The sequence below is a fragment of the Alligator sinensis genome, unplaced genomic scaffold (assembly GCF_000455745.1).
Source record: "Alligator sinensis unplaced genomic scaffold, ASM45574v1 scaffold642_1, whole genome shotgun sequence".
NCBI lineage: Eukaryota > Metazoa > Chordata > Crocodylia > Alligatoridae > Alligator > Alligator sinensis.
Genome location: NW_005842289.1, coordinates 346,876 through 374,173, shown reverse-complemented (window position 1 = coordinate 374,173; position 27,298 = coordinate 346,876). Strand labels below are relative to the sequence as shown.

Genomic DNA, 27,298 nt, shown 5'->3' with positions numbered 1-27,298 from the left:
GGGAAAAGTTAGTTGAAGCTGGTAGATGCTGTAAAGGGCCTTTTTGGTACTGGATGGGGATAACAATAGCTGCAGCCCGGGAAGAGGAAAGAGCTGGGTAATGAAAGGGAAAGAAGTGAAACAAAGACACTCTCAAGGCACCTGCTTGTCCCCCACCTCCCCTTCTCCCCCACCCCCAGCATTAGCAGAACAGCTGGTAGATGCCTGGCAGCAGCTGAGAACAGCATGGGAAGGGAAGTGAAACAAAATGCTTAGCTTGGATGAGAGCCTTTGCATTTTCTGGGTAAACACTGAGCTTGCAGCAGGAGGCTGCCAGGCAAGGAAAGTTGCCTGAAAAGGGCCTGGCTATGTGATGTGTTGACCTCATTTCTAGTCATCTGCTGCACTTAGGACGTGCCCCTCACTGTGGTATCTAGGCACCTTTCCCTGTCTGTTCCAGAGTTTTCTACAGCAGTCCTCATCTAGTGCCAGGAATTCAAGCTCTAACTGACCCCTGAAGGCAGCAGCAACTGTCCTGCAAGGAACGCTCATTCCTGATGCTGCCACCCCAGTAGGACCAAAAGGCCACAAGGGCAGATTCTGCTGTCCTTATCCTGCTTCCTTCATGTCACACTTATTCTGGTCCAGCTGTAATAGTGGTAGGGCTGAAATGCTCCCCACCCCACACAACTGCTTTGCTGAGGTATCTGCTTCCTTCTAGCCAAGCAAAATCACTGCAATGGCTAGGGTGGTGCTATGTGCAGTGTGTCATCCTCCCATGGAGACAGGTAAGATTTAAGGGGCATAAAGGTAGCTTTACCAGTCCCTAAAAGCACTGAGAGCCACCATCTGGCTGGGGGAAGGGGGATAACCAGTACAGAAAAGGAAAAAGGGAAATGATTAGCAAAGGGCATAGAAAAGTTTATTGTAGACAGAGCTGATTAATGAGCTCCATACAAAGATTCAGAGAATATTGCTGCATGGTAAGAGGGAAAATGATGAACTGTGACTTGGTGATTCCTGCTAGAAAGGATTCGCCAGGCCTTTCTGGGCCAAGCTCAGCCTTCTGACCAACCCAAGCCCAGTGTTAGCACAAGGGGAGTTTCACCTAGAGGACAGATTCATACAATGGCAAATAGCAGAAATGGGACAGCACTAGAAGGGCATGACCTAGTAATGAGACATTAGTGGTATGAAGACTCGGGCCCTCCTATCAGGCAGAACAGTTTCTGCAGGCCTAGAGACATCGTTTGTGCTACCAGCATGCTCAGAGGTCCGTGGTACCAATTGTCAGAGGAAGGCTGTATTCTGAAAAGAGACCCCAGATATCACTCCCGGAGATTTAAGCATGGAAACTTCCCCTACCCTCCCACATAGTTCTCACAAACTCTGAGGGGCCAAGCCTTCCTTATCCAGCTTCTTCACAAGGAGGTCGAGAGCATGCTTGAGATTTCTAGGCTCAGTGCATCTTTCTCTTTTTCAAATAGGCCCTAACAGATTTAATGGGGAACTGCTTTGGAAGTCATGATGGTGTCAGAGTCGGCCTGAGTGTCAGCTGGTGAAGAAATACCTTTTCCAGCTCCCTACAGCAATGTGCTAAGGTAAGCAGGCTATTCTGGTCTACCACAGTAGTATGTACCCCTTGCCTCTGGTAGAGCAGCAGCATGTCTGACTGCAGCGTATGTTAAGTACACAGTTTGGGACACTACACCCCAGCACCATGGCACCCCACTCTGAAGTACTTAGCTACAATCTTATGTCCCAATGATGCCCAGTGGCATTTTCCCTTCAGGGAAGTCTGCTACTCTGGGCAAAGGGATGGGAACGGAGTTGTTAACTTCTTGCTCTGCTCTGAGGCTCTGAAGCATGCGGCAACCATAAAGGTGATGTAACATGTCTTTTCGTGCTACACAGCTAGGTCAGCTGAAACAGGGATGGCTTCAAGGAAACTGAACCCAGCCAACTTGAGGATGAGTCACTGGAGTCGAGATCACAAAACAATCAACATGTTTGTAGAGCGAGCAAATTCCTGTCTTCTCCCTTCAAGACAACATGCTGAAGGTTATGGCTTTGCAAGGCTGATGTCTAGGCCGCTGTGGTGTTTGTCTTTATGTCCCACAAGTGTGGATCTGGCTTGTCTACATGTCGTTTGCTAGTGCACTTCCTGTGGTGGGGCTCAGATGCACTCTCGCTAGGCCGGGGCTCGGGTACAGGAGGCTCTCCGCTGCTCTTGCTTACAAACACAGCTGGAATCTTAGAAACCAGTTCCAACTCCTGCTCTCCATCACCGAGTCGCTGGCAACTGTTCCTTTTGACTTTATGCCCAGAATATAGATTCTTCTTCCCATTACCAGGGGCCTGAGCTGTGGACAAGGGGTGATGGCAAGACTTGCTCAGACTGTTCTTAGAAGTGCCATTAGGGGCAGCACTCCCCAGACGGGTCTGAGCCACAGGAATTTCATCCATGGATTCTGCAGACTCTGAGTGATAATCAGCAGGAGGGCCCGCTGCCTGGACAGAACCAATGCAGTTGGAGGGCACGGCAGCTCTGGGTGGGAATGCTGGCAGTGAGTAATGAAGGCTGTGGGAAGATGAGGAGGATGAAGAGGTAGCAGTGGTGGCTGAAAATTCTGAAGGAAAAATGAAAGGACAAAGAAAGCATCAGAAGACCTGGTGTTTTCTCTCCTCTCCAGAGAGCTCCAGAGGCAATTAAGATCCCCACCCCTCCCCTCCCCGCAGAATTAGAGTTCACACACACTTGCAGCTTATGCAAAAGCAGATATAGGAAGATGGAAAAAAGCTGCATTCAGCAGTGAAAGAACACATACCTACAGCACTGCCAACCCCACACCACCATTGATTTCCCTTTCTAAGGCAGGTTAAGTTCCATCAAATCTCTTTACACATCATGTGTATGTAGAACATAGTTTCTCAACCTGTGGTATGCTTACCCCTGGGGGTACCCGAGACACAGGAAGGGGGTATGTGGACCCCAAAAACTCCCATAGCAAGGGGTGCTGCCACTCTTCCTACCACTGCCGGGTTCGTGTCCAGCCATTCGCCGCCAGCCCCCACCCAGGCTGGCCACAGGCTGTTCCAGGAGGGGGAAGGTGGGCACACATATACCCATGCACTCCCCACTGACCCAGCCACAGGCAGGTAAGTTTCTTTCTTTATCCTGCCTGGGCTTGGAGGGGGGAGAGGGATGACAGACCGAGACCCACACAGTGCAGGAGGGAGTGCAGTAGAGGCAGGGTGCTGCCCTGCTCCCTCTTGCACTGTGGGGATTGCCCTGGGGCCTGGTTCACTGCATGTGGGAGAGAGCAGGCTGCCGCTGCAGGCTGGGGCTGGTGGCAGCACCGGGCTCTTCCCGGCTCTTGGGGTGGGCTGCAGTGATGGGAGGGGGGCTACTGCCACCCCAAAATTCACCGTAGCCCTCCCCAACCTGCCCCCCCAGCACTGCTGCCAAATGGCGGGAAAAGCCTGGTGCTGCTGCTAGCCCTCACCTATAGCCAGCCTGGGCTCTGGGCAGCTGTAGAGGGCAGGCTGCAAACAGCTGCACTGGGCTCCACAGTCCCGGCATCAGCTCTGTGCTGGCAGCAACTGCACGCGCACCTCAGAGCAGAGAGTGGGGATAGGGTCTAAGGCAACACAATCCTCCCCAACTCTGTGCTCTGAGGCACATATGCAGTCGCCGGTATGGAGTGGATGCCAGGGCTGCAGAGCCCGGTGCAGCTGTTTGCAGGCTGGCTACAGGTGAGGGCTGGCAGCGGTACTGGGCTTTTCCGGGCTGCACTGCCTCAGGGCCCCCTCCCCCACCATCTGCTCTGAGATGTGCAATGCCGGAGCCCAGGCTCTGGGTAGCTGCTGCCAGTCACAGAGCCCAGGCTGCTTGCAGCAGGGCTTGCAGCCTCCCAGCCGCCTTCTGGGAACAACCCAGGCTCCATAGCTGGCAGCAGCTGCCTCCTTGTCTCTCTCATCCTCTTTTCCTCTCTCTCGCCCAGGGGTGATGCGAAGGGGGTGCACGTGCATCCCCTGAGAGTGCTAGCCCACCTCCTGCCAGGCCGCACTTCCTGTTTAGCCGGCAGGCAGGGGGGCAGGTGGGAGCACCAGCAAAAGCAGCTGCACCACCTTCAGAAGGCCACTTTTCCTCTCAAAACTATGGCAAAAAATTTGGTGTGCCGCGCATTGCACAGCACTTTAAATTCCCCATTAATAATTTGGGAAAATTTAAATTTCCCCAGTAATGATAACTGGGTTCAGCCCTCCTAGCTTTGGCCAACATCACCTCTACCCCAGGTATATACTTGAGTTGTGCACCCCTGGTGTAAAAAGTGGCAACCCTACCCACACCAGATCAGACATCTGTCATATCACAGCCTTATATACACAGCCCTTCTTCCAACATATGGCACATATTAGTCTATAAATATAATATCCCCTGGAAAACTGAGTGTTGGGGTACTTATTAAAAATTTCAGAAGTTAGGGAGTACTTGCTACCTAAAAGGTTGAGAAACACTGCTATATCCTACAGCTGGGAAGTGCAATCAGGAAAGATAGTAGCAGGTAGGCCTTGCCTTGGTATGTTCTAATATCTAATACTGGCACCTTCAGGAAACCTGTCATGCAAAAAGAAGAAACTCTGGGGTTGCAGGTCTCTGCAGCCTCATGTATAGTGACTGAGAAGATCTACTGGCTCTGCTCAGGGGACTGAGAGGAGAGAGGCAGAAGCACCAGTTTAATGTCAGAAATTCACAAACTTTTCGAGGGACTAAGGGGGGTGTGTGTATTTGCTGCTGCTGCTATCCGGAGCCTCCACCTGGGCCTTCAAAAGGTAGTCCTTTCTATAGCTGAATGCCTAAGGTCTATTCCTTCCTCTAGCTAGACATGCCATGCCCCTCTCCGAAGATCCAGGGAGATGGGACAACAAGTTCTCTATCCTTGGTGCTGTTTTCAGTCTGGAAATCTCTCTCCCTCTGAACTCTTTTAAGGACAGTCATGTAGAAAGAGACAAAGGAAACACACTGGACTCACTTGTGGGGAAGCAGGGAAGGTGAGGGCAGAAGAAAAAAGCAGCAAAGATGTGGATATATGTATGTAATGGGGTCCTACCTCATTACTAAAAGGAGGGCAGCCCAGGGGTTACTGGCCCTCCCCAACCCCTGGGACAAGCAAACACAGGAAGGGAGCCCTAGAACAAAACAGCCACTCAACCCAGGTGGAAGTAGTAACTGACAGACCTGGGGTGGAAGTGGAGGATCGGGTGACACAGGAAGGGACTTACAAGCACAAGCGTGCAGAGGGACAGTTTGGCCATAGAAGCTGTAGGAGGCAGAACTCCAGGCAGAAGCCAGGCCTGGAAGCCCAGAAGCAGGACTTGGAGCTGCAGTGGAATGAAGGAAACCCTGCATCTTGAATCAGGAGCAGATAAGTAACTTGGGCCCTTTGGGTAAGGGGTTCCACAGGGCAAGATTAACCCCAGGAAGGGAACCTTTGAGTTTGGAGCAGAAATTCATGTTTTTGGGTTTTGTTTATACTGGAAGACTAGATTGTGGCTGTAGAGGTGGAGGAGAACACTGAGCAGAGTGTGCAGGGACACCCTAGATCAGGGGTGGGCAAAATGCGGCCTGCAGGCCAGACGCGGCCCGCCAAGCCATTCTATCCGGCCTGCGGGGCCCCTAAAAAATTTAGAAAATTAATATTAATCCGCCCTGGGCTGCCTGTCATGCGGTCCTCGATGGCTTGCCAAAACTCAGTAAGCAGCCCTCTGCCCAAAATAATTGCCTGCCCCTGCCCTACATCCTAGGTGCTGTTGACAGAAGGATTCTGGCTACAGATGGCAGGGACTGAGGGTGCAAGCCTAGAGCTTGCCATGGGGCAAGGCACAGCAGAGACAGGGCACAGGCCCAAAGCCCTCCATGAGGCAAGGCATAGTAGAGACTGAGGGCAAAAGCCCAGAACTTGGGTGAGACCAGGGGCCCAGGGAGCTCAGAACTGCAAGGCTATGGTCAGAGCTGGGACTCAGGAGCTTGGGGTCCTGGGACAGTGGACCCTAGGGTGAGGGGTCTAGCCTGAGTTAAGTGGGACAAGGCCAGAGAGGCCTCAGCCCAGACAAGGGCCTACCATACAAAACCCCGTTTTGCCCAGTAGGGGCAGCCTCCTTTAAAAAATAAAAATAGTCAGTTCAAACTGAAAGGCAATGCATTAGTTCTGTTCTGATTCCTCCTGCAAGCACAACAAACACCAGCTGGTGATCATCATTGCTGGGAGGCTTCAGCTGTAGCTACTTTGTGGAGCTGGCTGAGAACAGCCACTTCTCTCATGTGCTCTAAGACTAATTACAACAACAATCACCTTACCTGTCTTTAAGCTGCAAACAGATGTCACATTTATCCCAGGATAAACCAATTTATTCCAGGACAAAGGGCAAACATACAGACATCCATATCTGTTGTCCTGGAATAAACGAATGCATGACGAATAGATCCAAAGAGGTGATGCTTCCCCTCTATCGGGCGCTGGTCAGACCGCAGTTGGAGTACCGCGTGCAATTCTGGGCGCCGCACTTCAAGAGGGATGCGGATAACCTGGAGAGGGGCCAGAGAAGGGCCACTCGTATGGTTAAGGGCTTGCAGACCAAGCTCTACGAGGAGAGACTAGAAAACCTGGACCTTTTCAGCCTCCGCAAGAGAAGGTTGAGAGGCGACCTTGTGACTGCCTATAAATTCATCACGGGGGCACAGAAAGGAATTGGTGAGGTTTTATTCACCAAGGCGCCCCCGGGGGTTACAAGAAATAATGGCCATAAGCTAGCAGAGAGCAGATTTAGACGGGACATTAGGAAGAACTTCTTCACAGTTAGAGTGGCCAAGGTCTGGAACGGGCTCCCAAGGGAGGTGGTGCTCTCCCCTACCCTGGGGGTCTTCAAGAGGAGGTTAGATAGGCATCTCGCTGGGGTCATCTAAACCCAGCCCTCTTTCCTGCCTATGCGGGGGGTCGGACTCGATGATCTATTGAGGTCCCTTCCGACCCTAACATCTATGAATCTTTGAAATCCTAAAAGGGTTTCTAGGGTAAGAGGTTACAACAGTTTATCCCAGGATATTCTGAAGTACATCTGTACAGTTACCCTGGGACTGCATCATTGCATCAATGATAGAAAAGAGGCACTGCACTCAAATGCTGATTAGAAGAGCAATGTGTGTATACACCACTTATCATGGGATATTTTTGTTCTGGGACAAACACAAACAAAATTTATCCAGGAAGAAATGCAACATCTGTTCCTGGCCTTTAGTGTTGCAAGTGTTTTGCACTTATCAAACATCATTCCACTCTCTGCTTTTGTTTCATTGCCTTTCTCCCTTCTACCCAAATCCTTTCCTCTCTCCTTGCTTGTACTCTTGACCTGTCCTCTTCTTTCTTTAGTCCCGTCTTCCTCTGACCCTGCCATGCATTCCTTTCTTCACACTACTCCCTTACACTCTGGCTGCTTGCAGAAGTTAAAAAACAAAAACAAGAACTGTGATTCACTGGAAAAAGCCATGCATTATTTTGACCTGGCTCTGCAGTGTCTGTATAGATTGGGCGCTTCAACAGGGCTTTTTGGCGCTTTTAGCTAAAGCTGATTCAATCAGCTATTAGACAAAAGTGCCAAAAAAGCCCCACTAAAGTGTCCAATCTATACAGATGTCGGGTGAGCGGAGTCCAACTAAAGTGCAGCCTCTTCTGGACATGTGCAGGGCTCAGCACAGAAACGTGCTGAGTTTGAAGTAAAGCACTGTTGTTTTTTGTTTTTTTAATGTCTGCAAGCAGCCAAAATGCTTGGCTGCTTCATTCTCTTCCCACTATTTCTCTGTTATTGTCAGCTTCAGTTGCTGGTGGTGGCTTTTCAATATTCTGTCTTTTAAAGTTGCAACTCCTCCTAAAGGCAAATAGCCCAGGTCATCCTTTTTCTTCCCAGCTCCTCTAGCCTTCTTTAGCATGAGATCTAATATCAAAGTCAGCACAGGAAAGAGAAGAAGGAATTAGCACCATGTGACATATTGGCTCCCTAGAGAGCTCAACTAGGGGACAGAAGCCTTATGATATTTGGTATTGCCTCACAGGGATTTTTATTTTTCATTTTAGTTTTCTTCTATCATTCTTTTTCAAATGTATCCTCATTAATTCCCTCAAATTTCTTCTAACGGCTATGGGAGTGGAATGGAGGGACTCAGTGGAGTACACTCACCTGACTGGGGAATGGCAAGAGGGGGCCATGGTCTAGAGTTGGTCTTGGATCTGTTGTTATCCTTTGCTGAAGAAGGAACTTTATGCACTTTCTTTTTCTTCTTCTTTTGCTGCTGCAGAAACAAGAAGCTCATGTGAAGAGATATCCCTTTCTTGACCCTAAGATGCTGTACTGACAGCTTTTGTAACTATAATCTCTGTTTAACTTTATTCTTCAAGTTGGGTTTATGCATGAACGATGTGACTGGTTTTATTTTAGACTTTAGAACCGTCTCAGTACAGGCAGTGGTAGAGAATACGCATAATGTGAAAACTAGGGAGTAGACGGCATGTAATGTGTAAATGGTGAAGAGTTCAAGGAAACATGGAGAAGTGGAATGTGCACGCATTGTGTATATGGGGAAAGAGGAGATGAGATCAGAAAGAGTAGATGAGATCAGTGGATGAATGTGTTTTTACTAGGGCTGTCAACCGATTAAAAAACATGATCATGATTAGTTGCATGATTAAAAAAATTAGTTGCTGTAAATCACAATTTTAATCTCACAGCTAAACTCAAAATTATGCGCAGAAAAACTCAATTCTGTAAAATTATGCAGGTACTTTGTCTGGTTGGGCATGGGTGTGGGGGGAATTTGTGAAGGTCTGGCGGGGTTGTGTGTGTGTGTGTGTGTGTGTGTGAGGCGGGGGGGTGTCTGGAGGCCATGGAGGAGTGGGATCCCACACACTCTGGCATGATGTAGGGTACTGTGGGTCAGGAGGGGCAGCAGCAGGGCTGAGGGAGGCAGTGGCTTGAGAGTGAGGGGCAGGACACAAGCATATCACTGCCCCCCCACAATCATATTATGCCTTTCCTCCCCCCAGTTTCCTTTTTTTTTTTAACCTAGAAATATGGTAACCCTACAGGAATCCAATCCAGCTGCATATAGAGCAATGCCTAGCTGGTACGTCTGTGGAGAGGAAGGGGCGGTAGAGGAGGGAATGGGGGGTGGGGAGCAGATTGAGGCCCTCATATGAAGGGAAGGAATGGGGCAGGGGCTAGAATGAATGGGGCCCCAGGGCTGTGGGCAGCTTGTCCAGGGGCATGGGTAGCCATGGCTCCCCACCACTGCACACACCCCCAGAGATGGATTCGTGCATGGGGCAGAGGTGGGCTGCAGACTGGGGGTTCTGCACCCTGTTGAATTTGTCCCCAGGAGCCATGCAATGCCATGTTGTGCCTCCTGCCCCCAGGCAGGCAGGGGATATGGGGCACAGCCAACACATGGCTCCCAGGTCAAAGGTAGCAGGGTGCAGAGCCCTAGTCTACAGCAGGCATCCCGCCTCCACCCCGCGCCGATATCTGGTGGGAGTGTACCCCCGATGCCTCCCATGGAGGTGTGCACAGCGGCAGGGAGCCAGGCCCTTGGATGAGCCACCTGCAGCTCCATGACCCATCCCAGCCCCAGGGCCCCATTCACCCCAACCCCTGCCCCTGCCTCACTCCCTCCTTCACTATGGGGGCCTCAGTCTAACCCCTGCCCCCACTCCACAGACTTACCTGCTGGGCACTGCTCTACACAGTGCCGGGTTGCATTCCTGGCTGTATGCATGGTGGGGCTGCTCGTGTGAGTGTCTGTGAGCCCCTCCCCATCCCGCCTTCCTGCTGCAGCAGCCCAGAGCCCACGCCTGGGTTGCCCTGTGGTCTTCTGCACTGCCACCACTGCCCTGCTGAGCAGCCAGGAAGTGGCAGTGACAGTGGCAGAGCAAAGCCTGGGTGCTGGCTTCAAAACCAGGTGCACAATTAACTAATTAAAAAATTAATGCAAGAACCAATTAATGTATTAATCATGCAAGTTAATGGTGATTAACTGACAGCCCTAGCTTTTACATTCAAACTTGAAGAGGGAACTAGAAGAGAGACATATAGCACTACATATATCCAGGAAGACCACAAGCAAAGGGATCAGAATAGAGAGTTACTTTCTAATTAAATGTCTAAAATACAAAGACATTAAAACAGAAGTTTCTCTTGGATCAGCAGAAATAAAAATGCCTCTCATTAAATATCAATGAGAAACAGCTGGGCATAAATCCTGAGAGAAAGAAGAGAACATCATGGTGTATTAGCTAGAGGTGCACCAATACATCAGTCTGATAGCGGATCAGCACCGATATAAATAAAATTTAATATATCGGAAATCGGCCATATCAGGCCGATAATTCGGCTGATAAATGGCCTGTGCATGCAGGCATCTGCAGCGCAGCACAGGTAGCAAGGAGCACAGCCTGGCAGCATGGAAAGCTGCTTCCAGATGGTAAGTCTGGTATGGTGGAAGGGAAGGGAAGGGAAGGGAAGGGAAGGGAAGGGGCGTGGGGGGGCAGATCAAGGCCCCCCATGTGTGGGGCTGGGGCAGGGGCTGCCCAGTGTGGGGCTGTGTGTGGGTATGGGGGAGGTGGGGGTGGCTCCAGCTGCCATGCACCACTGAACCAGGAGCCACTGGTTCAGTGGTTCATCCGGTGCTCACCTGCGGCTACTGTCCCTTACAAATTCTTTCTGTTTTATTCTGGAAAGAAGCAGTGTTTGATGCCAATAACATGTTATGTATTGTATTGAGTTGTGTGTGGAGTGAATTGGGGAGAGCGCATACATGCTTTGTATGTTTGAGATGGGTTGAATTCTTGGGATAGGACAGTGAGACATAAGTATTGGGTTACTGTGCATATGTGTTGTTTGGGAAAGAGGGAAAATATGCATTTGTGTTCCCATTTGCCCACGAAATAGGGAGTGTAGGTGATTGGAGGGAGAGTGTGTGTGTGTGCATGTAAGATATAATGAAATAGCATTAACATAACTAGGTAGGTCTGTAGCAAGGCTTCCCACTTACCTGTATGTGGACAGTGGACAGAGGAGCTGGGGGTTCAGAAGGAGAGTTGGGCTCAGGGTCTGGTCCATCATTGTGGGGACACAACTTTGAGAAGCTAAAATGCATGAAGAATACATCAGATGCTCCTGCTCTCTTAGCCCCAGTTATCTCATTGGTTTTTGTTTGTTTTTGAATGACCTGTCTTTAACCTAGCTGGGTGAGCAGCAGCTCTTTCCTTGCAGAGTGTGCCCAGAGGGGACTATGGGACAACTTGTCCTCCATTCTCAGGGTACTGTTCTGTGGAACTGTGCAGGGTTCCATCTGGTTTCCCCTGTGTTCAACATGCCCATGGGATTGCTAACAGGGTTAATGATAGGCAAGAGTTCTGATGCTTTAACTAGTACCCAGATTTTCATTTCCATTACACTTAATCCAGCCCAGTACTTAGTGTTGGAGGATAACTGAGGGGTGGATGATAACCAGTTGTTTGAAGTTCAATCCCAGTTAGACCAAGGTGAGTCAGAGTTGGCAGAAGAAATTAGAAGATAAGGAAAGGCTATTTTCCCTTTGATATAAGGCCTGGGCCCATTTGTTACTTGGGTGGACTTCCACCTGCTGTTGTCAGATCACACTGATACAAGTGGAAACTGAGGTAGTGAGAACACCAGAGACAGAAGGCAGCTGGAGCTTTAGACTGACTTTCGACTCCAGGTTCCTGTGCACAGAGTTTTTAGAAGGTAGATCATTTTATGGTGCTGAGTGCTGACAGACTACATGCTTTTTACATCCCATAGCTGTCAAGAGAAGGGAGAGCTCCTTCTAGGTCTGCCTTTGCTCTTAGATAGTTCACTTACATACTACTTCATTTTTTAGTATAGTGGGTATGTTTAGAATCCTGGAAGTCTTATATTGATCTAACGGAAGAATTTTATATTTGGCTTTGTGAAAGTTTACCAGGAAGCCTAGTGTCAGAAGAGCTGCTAAGAAATATTGGCCTGCTTGCAGCACCGTGAAAACACAACTATGTTGCTTCCAGTCTGGAGCTGGTGGGTGCAGAGTGCTGTGCCACATCTTGACAAAGGAAGTTTATGGTATGGCCACACCTTGAGTCTCCTAAGTAACTTTGTCTCAAGAGGGTCCAAGCAGGTAGTTTTGCTGGATGATTTCCTCCACAGCACACACCATACCTGTAAATCCTTGTATTGTTAGCTGTACTTACTCTCTCCCTGAGGTTACTGCTGAAGAATCCTCCACCTGAATCTCTGGGTCGGTGTAGCCAAGGTTAGCTGCATACAAATCCACCTCCTAAAATGTAGATGAATTTAAATTACCAAAACAATAATGGTGTCCAAGTTAAGAACATACATTATCAAGATTCTAGGGGTTTCCCCTCTCAGTCATTAGCCAGAAGGAAGGTTTTTGGCATGCGCAGCTAAGCAGAAAACTATAACACATTAGAGGGGTCTGTTTAATGAGATGAAAGAGAATAAAGGCTGAGCTAGTCATAAATCCATAACGTGTGAAATACTGACTGAACCAAAAAAGACTGAGACTAGATTACAGGCTAGTCACAAAGGTACTATAAATACCAGTTCAGTTGAATTGGGACCCTATTAAAGAATCCCTTGAAATGGTTTTGCTAGCCCCAAACAGCTCACCTGGAGAAAAGGATTTACTACAGCATTAAATGAAAACACTTCTATTGATTCAGCACTGAGATTGTAATTCTTTCCTTTGCTGTCTAGGACTCAGAGTGAAGGCTTGCACGAACATTCCCTGATGCAGTCTAGCAACACAACACTTGCTCTCAAACACTGCAGTGTAGAATACATTGTTGTCCTGGATGTATATGGCTCTATACATGTTCCTGAATTTTAAAATTACATAATGACATCCAGGTACAAAAAGGCTCAAATCATAATTTTTTTAAAATCCAAGTAACTAGATTAAAGAAAAGTCCCCTCTATCCTCCAAAAACATGATCCTACAACTAAGATGGTGAGGGTACAAAGATGCAGATTAAAAAATACCCAGCAAAGAGGACAAATAGTACAGTACTGCCTTGGCTGAGGCATCGCAGTTCAGAATGCTTTTTCCAGCCTATTTTAAACCAACGTAACTGCCAAGCCCTTTTTCTCCAAACCCAATTTATTTTTTAGTTTGAAGAAGCAAAAATTACTAGTCACTTTGGAAACCCTTGACCTGAATGCTTAATGCCTTGATATTGACTTATCTAATGGTTAAATGCATGCCAAGAGCTGCAACATTTTGGAGTTGTCCCCCCCCCCGGCCCCGGCCCCTTTTCTGCTACATGCGTCGGGGTGCTTTTAAGCCTTCCTCGGAGGCATTGGATGCTGGCTGCAGCCAAGGCTGGGGATTGTGATTGGCATGTGCAAATACTCCGGCTGGGACTTAAAGCCAGAGGCTCGTAGCTAAAAGCCAGAGGATCCTGGCTTGCCCTCTGCTCAGAGTGAGACTTGTATTTGGGGTCAGGAAGGAATTTTACCCCCGGTCAGATTGGTGTGGAGTGTGGGAATTTTTGCTTTCCTCTCCAACATGGGGCATGGCTCTTGACCTGGGATCTCTTGACTGTATATCAACAGCCTTTTATAGACGCAGGATGTTGGCTGCTGTGGTTCCCCTGCTTTACCTGTGGCAGGTCAGGGTGTTATGTCTTGTGTTGTGTCCAAGTTGACAGTAGTTTTACAAAGAGTTTAGATTATGGATTTGTATAGGATAGTCTGGATATGGATGATCCTGCCTCAGGCAAAGGGGTTAGAATAGATGACCTGCAGGGGTCCCTTCCAACCCTACTTCTTTATGACTATATGACACCTGTTTGAAGATGGAGAAACATCTGTGTAGTAGTTAGGTCACAAGCTTGACTTCAAATGGATGAACAAAGCATGATATATATTTGTATGAAAGAAGAAAGTTAATTCCTAAACAATAACTTTCCCATCATTATTTGTATAAGATGGTTTCATATATTTGAGGCCTGTTTTTTTCTGGGGTTTTAACAGTATCATTCCTAAACTTCCTGGATTGTGCAAAAAACTTTCAACAAATGCATACTGTGAGGAAGATAAATCAATAGAAATGCATGTGGTTACCATTTATTAGAACAATTAAAAAATCAGTTATATAAATTGAACAAATTATTGATATTTCTAGGAAATACAAACATGTATTTATTCAAAGGAAATTCATTTCCTTCTAAAGACTTGAATTTTTAAAATAATCCAAATGTCTCTTCTCCTTTTCTTTCCATTTAGCTAATTTCCAACATACATCCCCCAGGTGTTACCTGTCAGCTCTGTGCTCCCAAGGGAGCCCTGGCACTCAGCTTGCTGGACTTACAAAGGACTTTTTCTATTCCTGCCCCTCCCCCCCCCCACACCTCATCTAACCAGAACTAAGCAGAAGAAAAGTTTAGGCATCTTGGGCTGTACATTCCCCAGTCCCAGTATGGGAAGCCTATTTAAACTTGATTGGCTAAAACTCAATTGCTGGGTTAGGGCATGCTGAGGCAAGAAACCAAGTCAGAGCGAGTATGGGCAACATTTGAACAATGGTTAAGGGCTCATCACAACATCCAGCCCATTGGAGCCCTGACCACAAATGCTGTCATACTTTTCCTGGGATGACTGGTGAACGTCCTCCCCACAAAGTTTATGAACACTCCAAGTAATCCCCTTAAGTATGTTAAAAGATTACAGTAAGATCTTAAAGTCATGCTAAACTGAGGCTTATTCACAACAGGTAAAATACAAAACACTGATGCTGACTTCACAGTGCAAGCATAGCTAGGCCATCTGAGAAAAAACAATGTGGTATCCCTTCCAGTATATCTTCTATACTCAGAATAATTTCAAGCTGACTCCTAGGTGTCTGGTTACTCCTTAAAATGTTATGTTTTTCCTGGTTGTTAATCAGTTTCTTGAGATGCTCCAAACCAGATAACCCCTTGTCACTGAAAAAGGTAATTCATTTAAATTGAAACTGTTTATATAACAGGATTTTCCCTGTCAATTATGGCTTGGGACCCTCTTGATTTACACAATTAAAAGAATGCTTTGAAAAGGCTAGACTAAGGGCATAAGAAAGCTGTAAAGCAGCAAACAGTGTACTTCAAAAAGGAGAAATCTCTCTGACCATCCGCTGTTGTTCTCGAGAAACTGGGATAAAAAGATAGTCTCTTTTGGTTGCCTGTTTAACCTTCAATGATTGTGTTAGGAACTTTGCCGGTCAACAAAACACTCAAGTGCCTTGGAACGGTGAGATCCCAGCTCTTGCTCTCTCTTTCTCTTTCTCTCTCTCTCATTCTTTTTCTCTCTAGGCATAGCTTTCTAAACCTGAATTTTATAAGTTAAGCTTGAGTTTCCCCAAATACTCAATTAAACCAGGGTAATATTGTAATTGTTTTTGTTTGTTTTCCCTTGCATGTCTGTTACTACTAGTAAATAAATTCCATATACTTAGCAATAAATAACTTTTATAGTCAAACTGGTGGTAACTGGGTGAATTTTTCCTTTTCTACTTCCCCTTCCCCACTTGCTCTGCAGCAATGCTTCTTTTACCTAAGCCAAAGATCCCTGTAAAGCCCAAAAAGACTGTGGGGTCCACTCATCAAGAGGCTACCACTACTAGGACAGTTAGGGCAAAAGATTGGGACATGCTGAGTTTGAGACACACAAGGGGATCAGCTTGTATAGGCTGATTGACCCAGTTTGGCTCAGACATGCCCTAATGAACTGCATGCTGGCCCATGAGGGTGTCAGTTGGACACCCAGCCAGATTCAGAAGTATTCTGTTTACCTGTGTGCTTGTATCTGACTGCATTTTATTGTTACCTTAATGAACTGATTCCTGGCATATGAGGGTGTCAGCCTGTACATGCTGATCAACAGGTCAGGGTCAGGCTTGCCACATTAGAGAGAGAGAGAGAGAGAGAGAGAGAGAGAGAGAGAGAGTGTGTGTGTGTGTGTGCGTGCGCGCGCGCATTTGGCTGATTTAGTGGCTGGAGGAACCCAGCCCCATTGAAACTGAGTCCTGCAAGATAGCGCCATTGGGCGTGAGGACTTGCAGAAGGGAGAGATACAGCTTCATATAAAAACACAAGTAATACAAGGAGCACAGGAGCTAGGGGAGCTAAGGATTTCTAGGTTCACATCAAAGTTTAAAAAAGGCGAGTTACTACTCTATTCTGTTTGTTCGTGTTTGTCTATGATTGCTATGTGGGGAACAAGAAGAATCTGGTGGGTCAGCATTTCGCATAACAGTGTTACAAAGCATCTTAGCTTTTATTGCTCCCCAAATTACTGGCTGGAGCACTAAAATGCAAAAATTATTTCCTCTTTTTTACAGGTTGATACATGTGCTTCAAATACATGATGTTCACATACAATTTTGAGTAGGGAATAAGGATGCACTTGCAGAATGTGGGAACACCTGCTAGTGGGGAGATCCTCAATGCACATGTACATACTGAATACACACACCTCCTGTGTATTCAGATAGATTCTCTCAATGTCAACTCAAATCTGATAACTATCAGACTGATTACAACTGGAGCTCTGTTAAGCTTGTAATGGTCATGCCAAGAAAAGCTTGATGAAGGGAAGTGCTAAATACCCTCTGTTGTGTGTTCAAATTTAGAAATCTTTAGAGGGAATAAAAAAGTATCCATGGAAAGCTGAAGTCTGCATATTATGCAAGACATTAGTTCCCTTTAACCCCCTATAAAATAAACCCTGAAAATCATAAACAAGCCCATACACAGCAGCAGAGGAACAGCAGGCAAATGTCTTCAAACATATATTTTACATTAGCATTGGAGGCAATTCATGTAATTAATATTTTATGAAACATCAAACTGATAATGCAGCTGCAAGGGCCTAGTCAAAAACACAAGAAACCTCTCAATTCTTGACACAATTTGTGGCATATGGAGTCAGTATCCCAATGCATGATAACCCCACCACATAGGCTATGACACTCTCCGAAATGTCTCTCCCCACCTTTGCGCCTAGTCTACAATACAAATTTTCTGGCAGAACTCCAGTGCACTCACACTGAAGCTCCCTGCAGTAGCAGAATGCTCCTTTCTGCTAGCAGTTACACCACTTCTGCCAAGCAAAGCAAAGCTTCTACCACCATCCAGACTCATGCACAGGTAGACATTCCTCAAATTCTGCTGGTTGCTGTAGTCCCTTCAGCACAGCCATCTCCCCTGGATGCCCTTCACACTCTGGCAGCACAGCTGCTGAAGCCACATGGAGCAACCAGAAGTATGCAGGTGCATCTGCTTGGTCACAGCAGCTACCTTTTACCACCAAAATTTCTGGATGCTGAGCTAAGTGAGCATAGACAGGGCCTAGTTCTCTAATTCCAGATTTCAGTTAAAGGCTGTAAGGCTGGCTAGCTATTCTTGGGATATTATCTACACTCCTTTATTTTACCTAAATGGTAAAATTGTTATTTGGTTTTTAACAAGATGATTTCCTGTGGCTTGTCTGCTCCTGGAGCCTGTCACAGCTCTGTCACTGCTGCTCCCTTACAACCAGCAGCATCACCTGGCAGTCCTTTCTGGATCCCACTCACTGAGATCCACCAAGTGCCTCAAAATCTTGCCTTCAGCATCTGCTTAACAATCTGATCAGAGATTCTGAGCACATGGAAAGGCATCAAACTAGACTGTGGAAGAGCAGAGCCTTTGTTTGAAGGAAAGGCTGAAAGCGCAAGCAGTACCTGACTGGGTCTCACTTGAGGAGGACAAGACTCTAGTTGTTTGTTGGCCTCTTTCATCTCTTGCGGGGGACGTTGCTGCATGATGTACTCATAGGTAGTCAGTTTGCTCCACACTGGGAGGAAAGAAGAAGGAATTTCAGTGTGTGGAACTCTGCTTGCTTTCTCATTAAGAACATTATGGTCACTGCACAAGAATATCTCAAACAATTAAGTTAGTAATTAACTGCATTAAAAACCACCTCAAAGCATTAAAAAGCACTGTTAAGTAAAAGGGGTGTAGGTTGTAGCTGTGTTGGTCTAAGGACATAAGCAGACAAGGTTCTTCGGGTGAATCTGATATCTTTTATTAGACCAACTTAAATAGTTGTGAAAACAAATTTTAAGCAAGCTTTCAGGTTTAAAAACCCTTTGTCAGGCTGAGGAAGTTCCTGCAGTTGGTGTGTGCTCTTCCTGGATGAAATAAAATATATCAGAATCACCCAAAGAACCTTGTCTGTTAAGTAAAAGACAAAGATATCTTTCTGGCTATGCATTAACTCATCTTGTACTTTCATAATCACAGCATTTTCATATAATACAACATATCATCATATCATTTTTTTTCTAAAATCTTAGGTATACTGGTCATGTCTTACATGCATAAGTAATTAGTGTACACCAGAAAAAGGTAGGAAGTCTCTTATGTTCCAGATGTCCAGGGAATGAAGTATGCCTTTTTAACACCTCATTAAAATAGACAAGAGTAACATTTTCAAAATAAACCTGTAAGGGCCAGATCCAAAACAGGACCTAAATCCCACTTTAGGCAACTCAGTCCATGCTCAAAACCCTTGCTGATGCCCAACCATAGAAGTGCAAAAAAAAGTTCACAGGTGCCTCAGGCTTTGATCTTATCATTTTCTAGGTGGTAAGAGTAGCATCTTAGCCTTGACAGTGAAAGCATCTACACATGCCCCCCATGGTGCAGTTATTGCTAGCCCAGCAGATGAGGGCATTCGCTCCCATCTTCCTTAAGGGGTTCTTGTAGCACAGTACATAGCAGTGGCAGATGTTTTTGTTTAAAATGGTGGTGAGGAGAGCTGCACCCTCATTTATACATGTCCCTAGTAGATAGAGTACTTGCCCAGGATGTGAGAAACACAGGGTCCACTTCCCTGCTTTACCTGAGGGGATCCAAACTTATATTTCTTATCTTCTAGGAGTCTGTAGCCTGCATGTTGCAACACTCTCTCTTTGAGTGGGCCACTTCTACTCCCAAACAATTGAAACTATGCAGACTCTTGTGGCTCTAGGAGTCCCTTTCAGTCCTGTGCATTTAAGAATTATTGGGTGCCTGTACATGAGCTAGGAAGCTGCTCCGATGCACTGTGAATCGGAGTGCATCGGAGCAGACTTGATTAATTGAATCTGCTGGAGCTTTAGATAAAGCGTCCCTGCTACCATTTTGAAGCATAGGGGTGCTGTTACAGAAGATGGTCTGGGCACTTTAATTAGATCAGCTCTCGGAGCCACTCTAATTACAGCACTCCCCCCCCAGCACATGTGAAAATGCCTATTGAGCCACAAAGAATGAGAATGACTCTGTAGCCTAGTGGTAAAGGCATGTCCTAGAAAGGAGGAATTCAAGGTTTAAGTCCCTGCTCCCAGGACAGTTTCTGAATAATTTTAGTCTATTTGAGAATTATACAATGATATAACTAAAGAGCAATATATATGTTCCATCTTGACTCAAGCCTTTCCTGACGTCCAAGTATTTAACTGTACAGCCACTGGGTTCTTTCAACAGAGTACATTTCTTTAACACTTACCAACTAAGTTTTAAAAAAAGAAAACAGTCCATAAACTGGAATTATTCAGGCAGACAACAGGGGAACTAAACCCTTGTAAAGCACACACAAAAACCAACGCTCTTGCAAAGGCCTGTTTCAGTTGCTGTGTTTCCTGATCAATGCAGATGATTTCTTTTTAATGTTTATCACTGGCATCTGAGTATCAGAGGAAAGAGGTCTTAAAGAGCTATACATCAATGACTGCATGTCTTCCACTGTTCAAACATTTATGCACTGGGCACAAAAATGGTTATAATAGCAGAAAAAAGAGAACCTGAAATGTGGAGCTATACATCAAAGCCTATTCCCTTTTCAGTGGTAGTAGGGAGTTGGTAAAAATATTATAGTCACTGTGAAAAAAATAACTGCATTTGCATAAATCATAATATTTAAGTCCTTTTAACTGGGCCAAATCTAAATAATTTTTCACTGCGATCCTCACAAGTACTGATCCCCAAATAAGGACTACTTCCTTGCTCCAGTTATTATTAGAGCTGGTCATATAGATCCTAAGAGTTATTATTTGTGTAAAAAATTGAGGAATTGTATTTCTTTAAAACAGAGCCTTTGCTCAAGCAATGTTCACCCTTATAATTTCAGATTAAATTAACTGAAAACAGTAAGTCAGAATGAAAACAATTTATCAACCTTTGCTAATTCCAGCTGTGATAAAAATACTTTGCTCTTATATATTAAACTATTTTATAGTATAGATTGTAATTGCTAAGACAAGGACTGTCACCAAGCTCAACTTGGATCCAATCTAACTTGGGATCTTTAGGTTTTACTGTAATATAACAATAGCAACAATAAGCCTCTTTCCTGTCCACAGATGCCAGTGATAAACACAGTTTAACTTAGCTCAAAAATTTCTTTAAGGGACAAAAAAGAATATTAATGATTTGGCAGGTGATAATTCCCTTTCATACAAAAGGCAGCACATCTTCAGTCCTAAGAAAGAGCAACACTTTGTGGAAATTGTGTGTACTAAATTTTAATACAGGTTCTAATCATAAGAAAAACTTCCAGGTGCAGCCAGAGCATTTATTTAGCCTTTTATCTTTTCCTGAATTAGTCCTTCTGTTCTAGGTGCTAGCATTATTCCAGTACTGGCACTCTCATCTTTCCTTCCAGTGTCAGTCTTCTCCTTCTTATACTATTACTACTTGTACCTGCACCTTGCTAAACAGATCTTTGCTCTGCATAATGCAAGCCAGCTGGAAAGTGCTAGCCTACGTTAGTAGGGACTAAGAACGAGAAATCAGAAAATATTTCATTGTCATCTGTACTTTTAAACATGGATTTCCCCCCTGACATATGCAGCAACTGGAGATCCTATTTAAAAAAAAACCCTTCTGTTGCATTTCTAGCCATTTCCTCCTCTAAATAGATCAAACTCCAAATGCCACTTTGTGCAAATACAGTATAATTTTCAGAATGGGACTGAAATTAAAAAATGGGGCTCCCTAGTGAGAAAATTGGATAAATGAAAAAAATGATTAGTGCAGTTTTATTTTTACAAAAGCCTCACATAATAATTATATTAATTAGGGAACTCCAAAATGTTTAACAGGTTAGTTAGGAAGTTTAGTTTATTGCCTTCACCAGTCTTAAATTCAAGAAGCCATCACCTGATCATAAGGACTCATTGGTCTATCCTGTTTCACAGGGTGGTTTTGGAAAGGTAAGTGCTGTTTTTGCAGCAGAATTCAACTGCACTCAGGCCTGAATAGGGGAAGCATTAGTATCCTTGGTGGGTGATCTCCAGGGATCTGGGTTTTCTGTTTGCTATGGAAAAACATGGATTTGCTCCTTTAAAAGGAGAAAAATGTAAACCACGGGTTTCCCCTTGCATCTGGCAGAGTTCCAGCCTGCAAGGGGCTGCTTGGGGCTGTGGGGAGCGGGACACAGGGGGCGCCATGTGCATGTGTCCATAGGCACACATGCGTGTGGCCAGCAACACAGCCAGGAAGCAGTGGAGGGCAGCTCCCCCAGCTGCCTACAGGTAAATCTGGGGGAGAGAGGGCACAGGTGACATGGAAAGGGGAAGGCAGACTGAAGTGGCCATGGTGAGGGAGGGTGTGGAGCAGCATTGGCAGCTGGGGCTGGGGCTGCAGGTGCTGTCCAACCAGTGTGGGAATGCATAGCTGTGGGGATGGCAGAGAGCAGACAAAGGCATGCATGGCAGTAGGGGAGAACGGGGTGGCTGGATTCTCACGGCTGCACACACTCCCAGGAAGGGTAACATGTGGGGCAGGTGCCCCCGAGATTTGTGCATGGGGCAGGGGAGGATGTGGGCTATCCACTGTCAGCTTAGAGCTCTCCACACTCCTACCCTTCCCCCAGGAACCTCTGTGGCCTGGCAGGCAAGACCCAGAGCAGGAAGGCAGAAGGGGATGGAGTGGCTTAGTGCCACCACCACCACCAGGACCTGTGCCAGCTGTGCCCCTGCTGCTGCCTAGTGGGGCATGTAGACACATCAACATCGCTATGGTGGCTCAGCTGGTATGTGTGTTGTGGCAGCAGCACAAAGCCTCTCCACTGGATCCCACCTGCTGGGCTGCGGAGGCCCCCAGGGGTAGGGCAGCAGGGCAGGGACCCCTAAGCCCCTTAGCATGCAGCTACATCCTCCCCACCTTGCACAGGCTTGGCTTGCCTATGCCAGCTGCATGCGGGGTGGGAGAGCTCTGTACATCGCTCTGGCCACAGCAGCCACTGGGTCCCATAGCTCTAGCAGCCGGGGGCCCCCTTTAGCAGGGCTGAGGGTGGGGGGTAGGAGAATGCTGGTCAGAAGTGAAGGGCACAAGCAGGGATGAGGGGGTGGGGGGTTGTGGCTCAGGATTGAGGGCAGTGGCAGGGTCAGGGGGCTGTGAGCTTAGAGTGAAGGGCACCAGCAGGGCCAAGGGGCTGTAGGTCAGGAGTGAGAAGCACTGGCCAGGCCAGGGGGCTGTGGGTTATGAGTGAGGGAAACCAGCAGGGCTGCAGGGGTAGGGAGCTGGGAGTGGGAGCAAGGGCCAGGGGTCTGTGGGTTGGGAGTGAGGGGCACTGGCCAGGCCAGGGTGCTGTGGGTCAGGAGTGACAGGCACCAGCAGGGCCAGGGGGGGCTGTGGCTTGGTAATAAGTAGCAATGGCATGGATAGGTACAGGGAACCAGTATGTCAAGGCTGCTCAGCACCACAAAGCAGCAGGGTGGGCAGCCGCAGCTAGACCCACATCCTGGTGAGTGAAGAGGACAGAAGCAGCTCTAATTTTCTATGATAAAAAAAACCTAAAATCAAATGCCAAAATATATAAGTATTTATAATTTATTCTATTATAATCATTGAGGCCCTGGTAGGCTTCCAAATTACTTTACAATTGTAAAAATCTCAGTAAAACGTTGTGTTCAACTGACACAGATATATAGTGGCATTTCATTTTAATTGTGGAAAACCATGGATTTGGGGGGTTTTAATTAGCGAATTTTGGATTTTTTATTAGAGAATCTGGGATTTTTAATCAGAAAAAACCAAGATCCTTGGTGATCTCTGTGATAAACAAGTCAGGTGCCTGTGCAGGTTTAATGACACTGATCATTAGTCTTGGATACCACTAACTTCAAATGCTGCTTACCAACCTGTGAGACCTGGCCTGCATGGGAGATTAGTCTTCAGAAGCTTCATTCTCTCCTTTCTGGATGTGTCTACATGTTCATTAATGCACCATAATTACAGCACATTAAGTGTAATACCTGTAATAACAGGTGCTAACTTAATGCGTCGTAATCAGTGCTACTGTGCATTAGGGCTGATGACCACTTTTTAAGTGACACTTAATACCCATTAGACTAATCTACTGTGCATTACCATGGTTTTTGCCAGCTGCGCTAATGCTCAGTAGAATTAGTAATAACAGGTTTCAATGGGCATCAAGTGATATGTATAGATGGGCATCAAGTGATATGTATAGATGTGCCCTCAGAGAGAAAAATGCCTCTGCTCATGCACTTAAGATAGGTAAATTATAATCTATAGAGCAGAGGTTCTCAAAAACTTTTTCTTATTGCATACCCCCTTTCGGATTTACCAGCTGCCCAAGAATCTCTACCAGCATATGTTTTATATTTTAACCCCCTTAAATGCCAATTATTATTATAATGACAATTAAATCTCCCATTATACAATTTCTCCTGCATACTCCCCAGAGATGTCTTGTGTATCCCCAGGGGTACGTGCACCATAGTTTGGAAACCCCTGGGAAAAGCCAGGCATAAAAAAAGGCATGGCATAAGTAGACTAAGAGGTCTGGACTGCAAAGAATTCTACAAATGAAGAATTAATCTGGGTCTTTATTGGGCACATCTACACATGCACTTTGATACGCAGTAGTCTATTCTATGAATTAAAGCAGTGTGTCAAAACCTTGCTAATACACTAATGCACAGAATATGCTACTGTGCATTAAGCATCACCTAAAAAGCATGCACCTGCACTACTGCACATTAGTGCAGCCTAATGCTCATTTCTGTAGTATCTCATACTGGAGGTATTCACTGCGTATTGGAGCAGACTTGATTAATCAAGCCTTCTGGAGCATGGCAGTTACCGCGTTCCAGCAGCCTCCTGTGTCTTGTGTATCAGCATCTCCATAGTTAAAAATGGTGGTGGAGCACTTGAACTAAGCCTCTTCAAACAAGCTTTAGTTGAAGTGCCCCGCTGCCATTTTTAAGTGCGAGGATGCTGATGCATAAGACAGAGCGGTGCTTTAATTAGAGTGGCTCTCGGAGCCTCTCTAATTAAAGTGCCACCCCACTACCCTGGAGCACATGTAAAACTGCTTGGAAGTACTAAATTTAATACACATTAGTAAAAGCGCATTAAGGCAGGTGTAGATGCTCCTAGAGACAGGGTAAACATTACTTTAAAATCCTTCAGGGAGAAGGGAACAATATGTCACAACCCAATTAAGTACTGCCCATGCCACAAGCAAGAAATATATTAATCAAAACCAGTTTTAGTCTGCACTAGGTTAACTAAGGGTTAACAAAAAAGATAGTAACAGTTTTTGCTGCGCATGTCAAAAAGAGATTTATAACTGCGACACTAACTAGAAATGAAACAGCCTTCTGTGCTGTACATAAATCATTATAATTGGTCAAAGAAAACAAGGGGTGCCCCTGTGATAACACCTAGCGAAAAACCGCTATAATAATTGGCGATTCTAATTAAATTTATGACGTGGCGAAAAGCAACTGGCTAGTACACAAACAAAACCCCGCTGCATTTCCGCGTGGGGGGGGGGGGAAGAGCGACTCTGTATACACCTGGAGACCTCTGACATAGGTGTTAGAGAAAACCGGCAATTTGATCACTTGCCAGTTCGTCCCCCCGTCTTCGACCTTCTCAGATGTAATCGATGACCCCGACCCGACAATTCTGCCCGACCAGTTTTGCGAACTGATTTACTTATGCAGACCGACCTACGAACCCTAAGCTGTAACTAATCAAGTATCTTTAACCTCCATCTTTCCCCACCTTGATGGAGTAAGTAAATAATCTTGCTTTGCAACCGATAAGCGTCCTGTGCCTAATTCCACTCCAAGCGTCACAAATACCCGCCTGACGGGCCTCTAAAGGTCTCGTACCCTTCACTGCAGTGAACGGCAGTGACACAATGGATGCATCATCACAAATGACAGCATTTGCTAACTGTTATACTGGATAACCTTTATACTATATTAACCTGTATACTGTTGCTTTATTTGTTGTGTTACAAGTGAAAAGCCAATGAGTGTAGAATGATACAAAGTAGAAAGAATGGAATGTGAGAAGAATACAATACCTACTAAGATAAATGTGAAAGATCAACAGATGACCTAACAGGAACACAGTTGGCAGGCCCAGAAGAATGAGAATCCCAGTTAAGACCAAAATGGTGGAAGCTTGCGTCTTGATTGGAGCCACAGGAAGAAACACAAACCAAATGTCAGTGTCGTTTTTTAAAACTGAAAAAGAAAAATACAACAGAAACAGCATAAATCAGAAAACAAGACTGAGCAAGGCACAGGGATGGGGAGCAAGGTTGTAAGGCCAGAGAAAAAGGTGCGTGGAGGAAAGGAAACAGTGGCAGGGAACTAAAACGAAGTAAGGGAGGGAGTGAACACAAAGGAATAGGAGTAATAGAAATTGTCCAGATATTAAACTCCTCTTGTTAATAAAAAAGTACAGTTATAAATATTATAAAGCCAGTGAAAGCCCCAATGTTTTTGATTCCTAAAGAGCTTTTGGAATCTTCAGATTGCCTGAGAGTCTTGTTAGAGAATGAGGTCAGTGAACTCTGCAGGAAATCATGCCCAGCCCACTTAGGCTACAGAACTGCCTGTAGTAGAATAATACTGTGAGGGCCAATAAAAAGAAATGAGGACTTCTCCCAAACATGAGGCCTCAGAGGAGTCTAAACTCCAACAATCTTGGGATTATGGCTAATCTGCAGATCAGAAGCAGCCCTCAATTGAAATCGATTAAATACCTTCAAAGTGCTGGTTGGTGCGCAGCAACATGGGGTTAATGAAGAACTCCACAAAGATGTAGAAGGCAATAAGCAGCAGAAGGATAAGACCCAAGATAGCAGACACCACACTGTTCAAGAAGAGCCTGCCAAGGAAGTATACAAGCCCTCAGTCCTATCAGAACAAAATGAAAAGCGCACTCCCTCAATAAACACCTGGAGGCTTTAAATTGTGGCCTTCGAGAGTCAACAGGGTAAGAAAACTAGTTTGCATCTGATTAAGAATGGATGAGCTTGCTGAGCAAATGTGTGTCACTCAGAACATAGAGAGGACATCACTCCCTTCTTTTCCTGGACCACAAAGAAAGCAGCTCTGAGCAGCTGCCCCTCTTTTCTCAGGAAACTGCTGAACAGCTCCAACATATGTTATCTGTTGCATCACAGATGCAAAGGGAGGAACGAGAAAGCTAGCCGTTCCACTGCCTGCTTCCTTGCTGGGCTTCAAGGGTGCCTATACATGTGCATCAGGGTTGCTCCAACTTGCTTAATGTGTCCCGGCCCAGCTGATTGGCTTCACTGGGCAAAACATGTCACCTCGTCTTGCCCTTGATGGTGTGGAATAAGGGGCAACGTGATCTCCCCACTTTCCTCACTGCCACAGACCCACACCCTGGGCCTGAGGCAGTGGGAAAAAGGACTTCTCCACTCAGCCTGTCTGTAGGGCTGTCTAAGTAGGGGAATACCTGCTTCTCCAGACCAACAGGCCTGGAGCAGTAGGGAATGCTGGCATTCCCTTGCCTAGTGCAGATCTGGAGCAGCGGAGAATGCTAGGTGTTCCCCACCAACTTGGGTCTGGAGCAGCAGAGGAACACCAGAGAAAGTGGGGTTCCCCTGCCCCCCCTGCCTACTGAGCGGGGAGAGTTCTAAAAGGTAACAGACATAAAAGTGGCACTCTATTACTATTTTTTGCTGCACCAGTGATTTTTTGTCATGTGGTGCAGCAAAGGGCAAGGGCATCTATTTGCTCTGCATTTGTGCTGCCTTAAAAAAATGTTCACCCTCAGTTTCAATGTAAAATGGATTGGTATTGCTGTTTGGACTAAGGCCTGAGAAAGGTTGACAGGTTGCTTTTCCTGGGTGGTTTTGTACTATAGTCAGACTCAGACACTTACCA

General features: G+C 46.0%; 1 protein-coding gene across 1 annotated transcript in view; it reads right to left on the bottom strand.

Annotated features, from left to right (window-relative positions):
* Positions 1-885: 885 nt before the first annotated feature.
* Positions 886-27,298, bottom strand: part of ZDHHC1 (zinc finger DHHC-type containing 1) — a 47,519-nt gene continuing 21,106 nt past the window's right edge. The window contains exons 5-12 of the mRNA XM_025209450.1: positions 27,100-27,114; positions 26,146-26,270; positions 25,463-25,621; positions 17,810-17,922; positions 12,279-12,364; positions 11,081-11,174; positions 8,215-8,326; positions 886-2,609 (exon numbers count right to left, since the gene is read on the bottom strand). Of these exons, the coding sequence (XP_025065235.1) occupies positions 2,065-2,609; positions 8,215-8,326; positions 11,081-11,174; positions 12,279-12,364; positions 17,810-17,922; positions 25,463-25,621; positions 26,146-26,270; positions 27,100-27,114 (1,249 nt within the window). The 3' untranslated portion in view covers positions 886-2,064. The remainder of the gene's footprint in view (positions 2,610-8,214; positions 8,327-11,080; positions 11,175-12,278; positions 12,365-17,809; positions 17,923-25,462; positions 25,622-26,145; positions 26,271-27,099; positions 27,115-27,298) is intronic.